The sequence below is a fragment of the Leptopilina heterotoma genome, unplaced genomic scaffold (assembly GCF_015476425.1).
Source record: "Leptopilina heterotoma isolate Lh14 unplaced genomic scaffold, ASM1547642v1 Lhet_78, whole genome shotgun sequence".
NCBI classification, from domain to species: Eukaryota; Metazoa; Arthropoda; class Insecta; order Hymenoptera; family Figitidae; genus Leptopilina; species Leptopilina heterotoma.
Genome location: NW_025111179.1, coordinates 49417 through 61058, shown reverse-complemented (window position 1 = coordinate 61058; position 11642 = coordinate 49417). Strand labels below are relative to the sequence as shown.

Sequence of the window (11642 nt, the reverse complement as noted above, 5' to 3'; positions counted from 1 at the left end):
ACTAATAAAAGCAAGTTAAAATAGTCCGACCAATAAAGGCAAGATAAAAAAATCCGACCAATAAAGGCAATAGTTGTTAAAGTAGTGACAAGAAAGATTTAATGCATTTTCAATGTCAGTTCTTTATATAATTTTTGTGTTCAACGCCTCTAAAAACATTACAGTTAATTGTTTGAAAAGGATTTTTTTTATTTTGAAAAATATTCCTTTAAATTGTGTCCAAAATTTTGAATTTTTTGAAATCTGACATGAAATTCGTAATTAGCGACCCCAAAAACCCCCGTGTATCGAGTTTCAAGTAAACCCGATGATTTTTTAAACACACTCGCCTGACATATTAGATCCGCCATATTGGATTCACCATATTTAATTTTTTTTATTTTAACATGTCATTCGTATTTAGAAGCCAAAAATCTTAAAGGAACTATTTTGACTTCTTTTTTAACCTTATTATTCGAGTATAAATGTTAAATCGCTATTTTTTCATTATTTGACATGGTCAACTTTGACCCTCTATATTTCCTAAACGGGGCATATGCTCATCTTGAAATTTTGCAGGGATTATTTGGTCATCATATATATGACCATTTGGTATAAAAAAAGTTTCAAAATTCGAGGTACGAAAAACGGGCATTTTTTGCATGGGGCTTGCCGAGTCTCTTTTTTGACCATTTTCTGGTAAATTCTCATACAGGACATTCTAACAAACAAAACGAATTATTATTTATTAAAATCGGTTCAGTAGATTCAGAGATAAACTGTCCGCAATTTGAGAAAACGTTATTTTGAGAAATTCTAAAGTGTACCCAACAATTCATGAAACATGTGCAACATACTGTTTTGTGAGTCAGGAAGGCAGATGAAATTGTCAGACTTCATAGCTAAATAAAACTTACTGCATTTATTTCATATCATATGAAAATATTAGTTTTCATATGAGAAGTATTAAATGTAAAGAACAAAGAATTCAAACGTAAAAATATTTGTTGGCCCTGAAAAGGGCCGATTGTTTTGTGTGAGGGTGAGTATGATGGATAATTTAAGCTTTCTTTTCGGTCTTTTTGGGCAAGAGAACAGCTTGAATATTAGGGAGAACACCACCCTGGGCAATGGTGACTCCAGAGAGGAGCTTGTTCAATTCCTCGTCGTTCCTGATGGCGAGTTGGAGATGACGGGGGATGATTCTCGACTTCTTGTTGTCACGAGCTGCGTTTCCGGCCAACTCCAAGACTTCGGCAGCCAAGTATTCCATAACTGCGGCTAGGTAAACTGGAGCACCTGCACCCACACGCTCGGCGTAGTTTCCTTTGCGCAAAAGCCGATGGATACGACCGACTGGGAACTGGAGTCCTGCTCGGTTGGAGCGGGTCTTTGACTTTCCCTTGGTTTTGCCACCTTTGCCACGTCCTGACATTTTCGATTTAGTTTTGAATTAACGAAGTAAACACAACGAAGAATACAAAGCGAATGATGTTCTGCGCCAGAAATCCGCCTATTTACGCTCTCTCCACAGGTCACGCCCACAAGTACGCTCCCCTCTCTTTGTCGTGAGTGGCAGATGGTCGCAGTGAGTGCCCGCACCAATCAAAATGCCGCAGGCGGACATAAATACGGTGCCGCCAGTGTGCAAAATATCAATTCACCCTGAATTGCCTTTGTGTTCAGACGTATTTTCTCTGAAAACAACTATGCCTCCTAAAGCAAGTGGTAAAGCCGTGAAGAAAGCCGGCAAGGCTCAAAAGAATATTACCAAGACCGACAAGAAGAAGAAGCGCAAGAGGAAGGAAAGCTATGCCATCTACATCTACAAAGTGTTGAAGCAAGTGCACCCCGACACTGGAGTCTCCAGCAAGGCCATGAGCATCATGAATTCGTTCGTGAACGACATCTTCGAGCGCATCGCTGCCGAATCTTCCCGCTTGGCCCACTACAACAAGAGGTCCACCATCACCTCCCGGGAGATCCAAACTGCCGTCAGGCTTCTCCTTCCTGGTGAACTCGCCAAGCACGCCGTCTCTGAAGGCACCAAGGCTGTCACCAAGTACACCAGCTCTAAGTAAATTCTGTCCACCTTTCTCGAAAAACAATCGGCCCTTTTCAGGGCCAACAAATATTTTGACGAAAGAATTATTTGGTTCTAAATGACAATTAATTTGCTTGTATAGAAATATTCTTTTGACTAAAGAATATTGAGATATTTGTCTTATAGTAGACTAACTTTCGTAAAGTTGCATTACATGTAGAAATTGAGAATTTAATAGTATCCAGTTGTAGACATTTTTTTATATTAAATATAGAAACAGTTTATTTATGGATACATATCTACCAACATTTTTACGTCGATTGAGATCTTAGTTTTGGCTAAAAAATAAGTTCTAATTTGATATATTAAACAATAAGAAAATAAATATTAGACACTAATGTTTAAAAAAAATACTATATTAAAACAACGGAAGTACATAAACGAATTATAATAAACTAGTCAGATAAAATTTAATTGGATAAATTTTAATTAAAAAAAAAGTCAACACTACGCGGTATTCCCAAGCGGTCACCCATCCAAGTACTAACCGCGCTCAATGTCGCTTAACTTTGGTGATCAGACGAGAACCAGTGCTTTACAACATGATGTGAGCGTTAACTGTGAATTGCACTTTTAGAAATGATATTTTTGAAGAATATTGAAAGAATTTGTTAAGGGGATACACCACCCTGAAATTTTCAAAATATTGAATTCTATATTCTAACGAGTATTTTGAGATGTCTCAAAATACGTTTGACGCCTTCTTAACGACTTTCCACTTTCGAATGGTCTAGGGGTGCCCTTTATACATTTTTCAAAGAGTGACGTGGGATTTTTTCGATTGAATAATTTGAAAAATTTTTATCTAATTTTTTATACGGTATTTTTATCGCAAAACATGAAGTCAATTTTTGAAGTGCTTCCATTTGCGTAAGAAATTTTTTTTTAAAAACGGCTTCGTCACTCTGTTCAAAATTTATCACTTTTTAAGAAAAATATTTGTTTACTTGTTTCAGACAAAAATTGAAATGCCAATCATGTACACCATCAAGGAGTGCTCCGGAAAAACTGATCCACACCAATCTTTATATCTCCGCCATTTTTAATTAAAAACAACTTTTTTTTTAATATTTATAAAGCTTAAAATATGTATTAAAATAGCAATAAATGTAAAAAATTCCTACCTGAAATAGTTTCGTCAAAAAAATTTCTAAAAAACCATCCATTTTTAGTGGTTTAAATTTCAGGGTGGCCGCAAGATTGACTTTATCAATTTCCCTGACATTTTACTGACATAACAACGAATTTCCCTGACAAAAATTTTTTTGTTTACAGCAAAAAATGTATTGCATGACCGTCTTAATTTCTTTAATTGCCCTGACAAAAAAATTTTTCCTGACATTTCCCTGACTTTACTGACATGTGGCCACCCTGAATTTATTTGCAAGTAAACAAATTAACCAATTTTAATCTATGCCCAGGGCTGCCAGCGTACTTATAAGTTAAAACTAGTGAAAAAAGTGAGTTTTTGATTGAAAAAAGTGAGTAAATAGTGAATTTTCAAGTAAAATAGTGAGTAAAAAGTAAGGTTATTTTTGGCATATTTTTGAAAATTGAAATTAATAATTAACGTGTAATATCAATTTTCTTCTCAATTTAATAAATAATACAGATATTTAATACTTTTACCATCCATTTTTCTTATTTTTACACTTTCTTAACAAAAATCGCAAAATTGAGTGTCAAAGTCTGCAATGAAACCATATTTGACTATGAGTATTCCTACACAGTACCAAAACTTTCCTAAAAATTTATTAAAGATTTACATACTTGCAATCTTTGAAAAATTATTTACTTGCAAAGTTTAGTGAAAATTGTGCAAAGATTTAAGGGGACTTTCTGGTTTAGGATTTAAAAAAAATCGATTTTTTTTTGCTTTAAAATGTTCCTTAGTATCATAAAATTACTTTCCCAAAACAATTCTGAAAAAATATGAGAAGGAAAAAAAGTTATAGCAATTTTTATGTCCGTTTCTTAGCTCACTCTAGTAGGTAAAAAATATACATTTAAAAAATCGTTTTTTAGGTTTGTTACCTAGAACAAATACTTATGAACAGAATCCAGTTTGAATTTTTAATTTATGAGTTACTGGTCATTCGGAAAGTTACTCCCCCAAAAAGGTCCTTTTTAAGTGACGCCACCTATATCTACGATACGTAACTAAATTTACTTCAAAAAATTTTTAATATTCTTTCCACGCAATCTGTAACAATGTCCAAAAAGAATTTTGGCAAAAACTGTAATACTTTTTTCACAATAAAAGTTTAAAAAAGTGTATTTTTTGTCTATTCTAAACCAGGAAGTCCCCTTAAATGTCCCATCACTTCAATAAATGTTTATAGTCAAATTTTACTTTTACCAAAAATTTAGCTTCAAACTTTCCTGATGATTTAAATTACATTTTCGACAACTCTATTATAAGCGAAAATGTAGCGTAAAACTTTCCTGAAAATTTTATATTTCATATTTTTCTGATATTCTACTTATGATTGAATCGTATAACAATCACAACCAACAATAAAAGCTAAAAGTAGTTTATAAAAATATTATCTAAATTTTTGGTAACATTTGATACTTATATTTTATTTTTTTAAATGTTTAAAACATGAATTAACATAATATTATAATGTTTCTACTCGATTTTAAAAAATTATGCAATCGCATAATCTACCTTTCTCTACTCATAGTCAAATGTGGTTTCATTGCAAACTTTGACACTCTAATTTACCATTTTTGTATAGAAAGTGTAAAAATGTTAATTTTTATGCGAATAAAGGCTCCCAAACAATTGCGATTTTAGTGTTTGGTTTGTTTACATTTTTCAACTTGGACTTGCCCTTAAATAAAAATTATTTTTTTAAAATTGAGAAATAAGATATTTTACAAAAAATAGTGAGAAAAGTGAGTTTTTTTTTAAAAAGTGAGTAATAGTGAGTGACCTGGAAAAAAGTGAGTAAAAGTGAGTCACTGGCAGCCCTGTATGCCCCATCATTTTACATTTGTTTCTGAGCTCTGCAATTTTTTCATCTATAATTTTGTGGGAAAGAATGGTCATCGAAAAACTGATTTTCGGGACCTTTGAAATTGTTTATAACGCGCAGCTGGAAAAATCTCGAGTGGGTAACATACAATACATATGTATATTCATACTACCATCCCACACTATATGTACCTACATGTAAGAAATAATTATACCAAAAAATATAAACAGTATTGTTTATAATGTAATATAAAAACGCCTTATACAGACACGGCAGTAGCTAGGAATTAAAATGAATTGAAAAAAGAATTCCAACGTAAAACTATTTGGTGGCCCTGAAAAGGGCCGATTGTTTTTTTGATGATGGTGAGTGAATTTAACCGCCGAAACCGTAAAGAGTACGGCCTTGACGCTTGAGAGCATAGACGACGTCCATGGCGGTGACGGTCTTCCTCTTGGCGTGTTCGGTGTAAGTGACGGCGTCACGGATCACGTTCTCAAGAAACACTTTCAAGACACCACGGGTCTCTTCGTAAATCAATCCTGAGATACGTTTCACTCCACCACGACGAGCCAAACGACGGATGGCGGGCTTGGTGATGCCTTGGATGTTATCACGCAACACTTTACGATGGCGCTTTGCTCCTCCTTTTCCCAATCCCTTTCCTCCCTTTCCACGACCAGTCATTTTTGCAGAGAATTAAGTAAGTACGTTCAAACAGAACAGAGAACAAACTCGAAATGATGCTTTGCTGTCTAAGGTCGCCGTTTTATTCCCTCCGGAACTCCACTTCTCCCCTCCACGATCTGACAGACCAATCAGGATGTCAGTATCCCCTTCTCCTTGACTAACCGGTGAAAGAGCTTTTGAAGGGTATAAATATGTGTGTTTTTGCCGCCGGAAGCATTATTTTTCAGTTGTCCCTCGTACTCTGAACTTCTAAGCAATGGCTCGTACCAAGCAAACCGCGCGCAAATCCACGGGTGGTAAAGCACCAAGGAAGCAACTCGCCACTAAGGCCGCTCGTAAGAGTGCGCCTGCAACCGGTGGAGTAAAGAAGCCCCATCGCTACAGGCCCGGAACCGTCGCTCTCCGTGAAATCCGTCGTTACCAGAAGAGCACCGAGCTCCTCATCCGCAAACTGCCCTTCCAACGTTTAGTCCGTGAAATCGCTCAGGACTTCAAGACCGACCTGCGCTTCCAGAGCTCCGCCGTTATGGCCCTCCAGGAGGCCAGCGAGGCCTACCTCGTCGGTCTCTTCGAAGACACCAACTTGTGCGCCATCCACGCCAAGAGAGTCACCATCATGCCAAAAGACATCCAGTTGGCCCGTCGTATCCGAGGAGAACGCGCTTAAATTTCCTTGCCACTCTCAAAACACAATCGGCCCTTTTCAGGGCCAACAAATTTTCTTACGTTGAAATATTTTTAATTCTTATATACAAACATATATTTTACTACTATTTTATAAACGCTTTTTTGTATCAATTAAAAACCTGTTTTTAATCAAAATTTTGTAGAAGTAAATCATACTGCATAATTATGTTAAATTTTCAATAATACATTCAATGCAATATATCAAATATAACAGAGAGAAAACCTAGAAGTGAATAATTATTCGTTATTTGATTATTATAAATATTACTATTTAAATCACTGACTCTTCACTATTTCAAATTTAGAAAATATAGACAAATGACATAAAAATTTTTATTTATAACACTTATGCAGGTAGTGCCCATTCGTACATAAAGTACTAAAAGATTAGGTATAATGAAAATAAGTTTATAAATATGTTAAAAAATCGCAATCGAAAATTTTGCTAAAATACAATTCTTCCTCTATGAGGAAGCAATAACAGAGGACAAAATAAATATTTAATTGAATTATGGAATTAGAAAAGGAAAAATAAACCCTTTCGAATAATGGCACAAATTAATACATTCATTTATTTAATAGAAGTCAAGTAAAGGGCCAAGATAATAATTTACATTCTACAATTCACTATAAATCATGACGTCATGATCGATATAAATTTACATTATCACTAACACACAACACACGAAATCATATAATTACATAAAATCATAAAATAATGACATTATAAAATATAAAAATAATTTGATAAAAGTTTAGTTATCATTCATTTCCTTATATTATTTAATCGAGAATATCTTACGTATTAATTTGTCTGTTTGTCGCTTATTCCTCTATTGCATTTTTCATCAAAAAAGGCTCAGTGGCGGGAACATTGCTTCGACATCGTCATAAGGTCCAAATATATGCGTGATAATTGAAGGATTTGTTAATTAAAATACATCTCTTTCATCCTTATGCTGAATTGATGTTTTGATGAATTTCCTTATGAGAAATATCCTTCCATTTAGACGCAATTGTTCAATGAAATGTGACGCAAATTACATCAAGGCCAATAGACGGATATCGTTTCACCATATATAAATTCGCACACAAGTTACATGTCGAAAAAAAATGCTTTTTCTTACGGAAGACGACGACATTTTTTAGGAAACCGCATAAGAATTCGTCAAAGTACGTCAAAATTCGTAGCATCTTCTTATATTACACACATGTAAATATAAACTTCGCTCATACACCGAAACCAATATTTGCGATATTTTTATCGCTACAATTTTTAGTTTGCAATTTAAACAAATTTGCATACAAAAAGTTTTTATTTCTATTCCTTAGTATAATTATTTACTTTCTAAATTTGCGTAACGTAACGTAATTTTACATTGTAAATAACGTTCGAAAATATATTACCAATCCTAAACGTAAATTCATACGGGCCATAATTATTTTAAACATAAATTTTATTCTTTTACAATTTCATAGTTATTATTATTATTAAACATTCAATTAATAAATGTAAGGTTTTTATTTGTTTTTAATTGCACACAGTATAAAAACTAAAAAAAAACTTCCAACTTTTTTCAAGCATAATACAGGTATACAAGAAAGTAAAAAAATGATAATACTGCGTTAAACGGCAATGAAATATATATTTGACTGTTTTCAAATCCATCATTCAAAGTAAATTTCTATGACACAATAAAATATTCAAATAATTTATTAAATTAGATATAAATAATGTTGAAAAAATTGTTAAAAACTTTTTATTATTGATCTAGACAATGCACACTATGCGTCTGCATTTTGTGCCGAAAGTAAGAACTCATACACAAACTGCAGGAACCGTACCTCCTTCAATTTATAATTCAAAGTAAAATAACTTTTCTATCCAGAAAGGGAGATAAATAGAGCATTAAATTTCAAGGCCAATTTTTAAACAAATCAATTTGTTCACTTGTTTTTTATAATTTTCTGAACTTGTTAAGAATGATCACTAAAAGCAGAGTCTTGAAAATTGCTCATTTTTAACGAAAAACCCAATGACAGTGTAATGCTTTTCCTAATATTAGAAAACTAGAATAATCGCATAATTGAAATTCAATCTATTTGCAAGTGGAGAAGAATAATTAAAGATCAAAAAGGTGAATAAAATTTTGTATGGTGTACCCAAGTTACCGAGAATTAAAACGGTAGAAAGCCAACGATCGCTGGGGCCTTTCTTCACCGTCCGTGCGTTTTACTATGTCGATGAGCGCAGGAAAATGTGTTTATAACTGTTTGAACGCTTGAGTTGAAAGCATCTCCAAGTTATTGAACATTTTTTGTAGTTTTTCGAAAACCACTTTAGTAAAATGGCAGACAAGGTAGAATCCCCAGCTGTACCTGCAGTGGCAACTCCGAAGAAAGCAGCCAAGGCGCAGAAGCCCCGCGCCAAGGCCAGTCACCCGCCAGCGTCGGAGATGGTGAACGCGGCCATCGCCACTTTGAAGGAGAGAGGCGGCTCTTCGCTCCAAGCCATCAAGAAGTACATCGCCGCCACCTACAAAGTCGATGTCGAGAAGCAGGCTCCCTTCATCAGAAAGTACCTGAAGGCTGCAGTCGCCAGCAAGGCTCTGATCCAGACCAAGGGCAAGGGCGCTGCAGGGTCCTTCAAGTTGAACGTCGCCAAGGCCGAGGGCAAGGCCAAAGCCAAGCCCAAGACCAAGACTGCCGCCAAACCCAAAGCTGCTGCAGCACCAAAGGCCAAGAAAGCAGCTTCTCCGAAGAAGGCCGTGGCAGCCAAGACCAAGAAAGCCGTCGCCGAGAAGAAGAAGACCCCGAAGGTTGCGGCCAAGCCACCGAAGGCCAAGTCCACCACCGCCAAACCCAAGGTGACCAAGGCTGCTCCCAAGAAGGCGGCCAAAGCTTCGCCCAAGAAGGCTGCGGCACCCAAAGCGAAGAAGCCCGCGGCAAAGAGGGTTGCCAAGAAGTAAAGTGAAATAAAATTGATAGTGGAAGATTGAAAACAAACGGCCCTTTTCAGGGCCACCAATTACTTTTTACGAAAGAATTTTCTTTGTCTCAAATATAAGTATTTAGAATAGTAGTCAAGTCGAAAATAATTCATAGCTCTTGCGAATAGGCTTATTTTTACAAAAGCTTAAAATTAAAATCTATATAACAAATTTCAATTTACTTCTTATATTTATCAAAATTTTAAAAAAGTACTGCAATGGTCAATTCCACCTTACCTTTCAGTATACATTTTAAATTAGGATGGAAATATTTTTACTGACATTAAAATATGTTAATATCATTTTTTCAGAAAATATCCATGAATTTTTGCTAATTCGTTAAAATCTGTAAAAAATAATTTTAAAAAGTAGGTACTACAGAAATTCCGAAAATAACTATTTTTAACACATACGTTATTTATGGTATTTTCGACGCTGAATCCAAATTTTAAAAATTCAGAAACCAAAATCCAATATGGCTGCTCAAAACTAGACTTTTTTGAAGGATACTTTTATTACATTAAATCTCAGGCACTATACATTATCTTATCAAAAAAATGTCTCACACAATTATATTAAACTGTTTTCGAGGTCGCTGATTACGAATAAGGTAAATAAATGTACACAATTACGGCCTAGTACGTTATTACGTGCTATTTCCACCATTTTTTATATCGAAAAATAAAATAATTGAAATTTTGTAAAATTTAATTAAAAACAATTATTTTTTTCAAGTATTTTGTTACAATTTTTGATGTATTTTCCAAATAATTAAATTATTATTAATATTAGTTGTCCTTTAAATATTAATGTAAAGAACATAGAATTCAAACGTAAAAATATTTGGTGGCCCTGAAAAGGGCCGATTGTTTGAAAGGTGGGTAGAAAATTTAAGCTTTCTTTTCGGTTTTCTTGGGCAAAAGAACAGCTTGGATGTTGGGGAGAACACCACCCTGGGCGATGGTGACTCCAGAGAGAAGCTTGTTCAATTCCTCGTCGTTCCTGATGGCGAGTTGGAGATGACGGGGGATGATTCTCGACTTCTTGTTGTCACGAGCTGCGTTTCCGGCCAACTCCAAGACTTCGGCAGCCAAGTATTCCATAACTGCGGCTAGGTAAACTGGAGCACCTGCACCCACACGCTCGGCGTAGTTTCCTTTGCGCAAAAGCCGATGGATACGACCGACTGGGAACTGGAGTCCAGCCCGGTTGGAGCGGGTCTTTGACTTTCCCTTGGTTTTGCCACCTTTGCCACGTCCTGACATTTTTGATTTAGTTTTGAATTAACGAAGTAAACACAACGAAGAATACAAAGCGAATGATGTTCTGCGCCTGAAATCCGCCTATTTACGCTCTCTCCACAGGTCACGCCCACAACTTGCGCTCCCCTCTCTTTGTCGTGAGTGGCAGATGGTTGCAGTGAGTCCCCGCACCAATCAAAATGTAGGAGCACAACTGTAAGAGAACGTAAATAGGGCAGTTTCCGCTGCTTAACGTCAATTCGCTTTGTGTTCTCTTCGAGTTCAGACGTACTTTTCTCTGAAAACTAACCATGCCTCCTAAAGCCAGTGGTAAAGCCGTGAAGAAAGCCGGCAAGGCTCAAAAGAACATTACCAAGACCGACAAGAAGAAGAAGCGCAAGAGGAAGGAGAGCTATGCCATCTACATCTACAAAGTGTTGAAGCAAGTGCACCCCGACACTGGAGTCTCCAGCAAGGCCATGAGCATCATGAATTCGTTCGTGAACGACATCTTCGAGCGCATCGCTGCCGAATCCTCCCGCTTGGCCCACTACAACAAGAGGTCCACCATCACCTCCCGGGAGATCCAAACTGCCGTCAGGCTTCTCCTTCCTGGTGAACTCGCCAAGCACGCCGTCTCTGAAGGCACCAAGGCTGTCACCAAGTACACCAGCTCAAAGTAAATTCTTGTCCACCCTCAACAAAACAATCGGCCCTTTTCAGGGCCAACAAATATTTTTACGAAAGAATTATTTAGTTCTAAACAATTATTACTGTACATTTTTTTACTGCTAGAATTTAGGTATTTGTGTGTAGTATAAGAACTAACTTTCATGAAGTCACTTGTAGTTTTTAGGGGCCGTCCATAAATTACGTAACACGTTTTTAGTGAAATTTTGAACCCCCCCTCCCCTTATGTAACAAGTTATAACAAAATCGTTTTACACCCCCCCCCCCCTATCAATGTTAC

The 11642-nt window shown here is 35.9% G+C and overlaps 6 protein-coding genes and 1 non-coding gene across 7 annotated transcripts; 4 read left to right on the top strand and 3 right to left on the bottom strand.

Moving 5' to 3' along the window:
• Positions 1 to 882: 882 nt before the first annotated feature.
• Positions 883 to 1486, bottom strand: LOC122510945 (histone H2A-like). Its single transcript, XM_043625911.1, has one exon. The coding sequence runs from the start codon at positions 1412 to 1414 to the stop codon at positions 1040 to 1042; it is 375 nt and encodes a 124-aa protein (XP_043481846.1). The 5' UTR covers positions 1415 to 1486; the 3' UTR covers positions 883 to 1039.
• Positions 1487 to 1574: 88 nt separating this feature from the next.
• On the top strand, positions 1575 to 2103 carry LOC122510938 (histone H2B-like). The gene has a single exon (XM_043625905.1). It carries the CDS (start codon positions 1590 to 1592, stop codon positions 2058 to 2060), a length of 471 nt encoding a protein of 156 aa, XP_043481840.1. The 5' UTR covers positions 1575 to 1589; the 3' UTR covers positions 2061 to 2103.
• Positions 2104 to 2522: 419 nt separating this feature from the next.
• On the bottom strand, positions 2523 to 2642 carry LOC122510970. Its single transcript, XR_006302477.1, has one exon. It is a non-coding gene; the product is annotated as a 5S ribosomal RNA (ribosomal RNA).
• A 3318-nt stretch (positions 2643 to 5960) lies between these two features.
• On the top strand, positions 5961 to 6460 carry LOC122510940 (histone H3). The gene has a single exon (XM_043625907.1). It carries the CDS (start codon positions 6011 to 6013, stop codon positions 6419 to 6421), a length of 411 nt encoding a protein of 136 aa, XP_043481842.1. The 5' UTR covers positions 5961 to 6010; the 3' UTR covers positions 6422 to 6460.
• A 2241-nt stretch (positions 6461 to 8701) lies between these two features.
• Positions 8702 to 9463, top strand: LOC122510934 (histone H1B-like). Its single transcript, XM_043625900.1, has one exon. The coding sequence runs from the start codon at positions 8790 to 8792 to the stop codon at positions 9408 to 9410; it is 621 nt and encodes a 206-aa protein (XP_043481835.1). The 5' UTR covers positions 8702 to 8789; the 3' UTR covers positions 9411 to 9463.
• Positions 9464 to 10202: 739 nt separating this feature from the next.
• Positions 10203 to 10772, bottom strand: LOC122510946 (histone H2A-like). The gene has a single exon (XM_043625913.1). It carries the CDS (start codon positions 10694 to 10696, stop codon positions 10322 to 10324), a length of 375 nt encoding a protein of 124 aa, XP_043481848.1. The 5' UTR covers positions 10697 to 10772; the 3' UTR covers positions 10203 to 10321.
• A 144-nt stretch (positions 10773 to 10916) lies between these two features.
• Positions 10917 to 11401, top strand: LOC122510947 (histone H2B). The gene has a single exon (XM_043625914.1). The coding sequence runs from the start codon at positions 10984 to 10986 to the stop codon at positions 11353 to 11355; it is 372 nt and encodes a 123-aa protein (XP_043481849.1). The 5' UTR covers positions 10917 to 10983; the 3' UTR covers positions 11356 to 11401.
• The last annotated feature ends 241 nt before the right edge of the window (positions 11402 to 11642 follow it).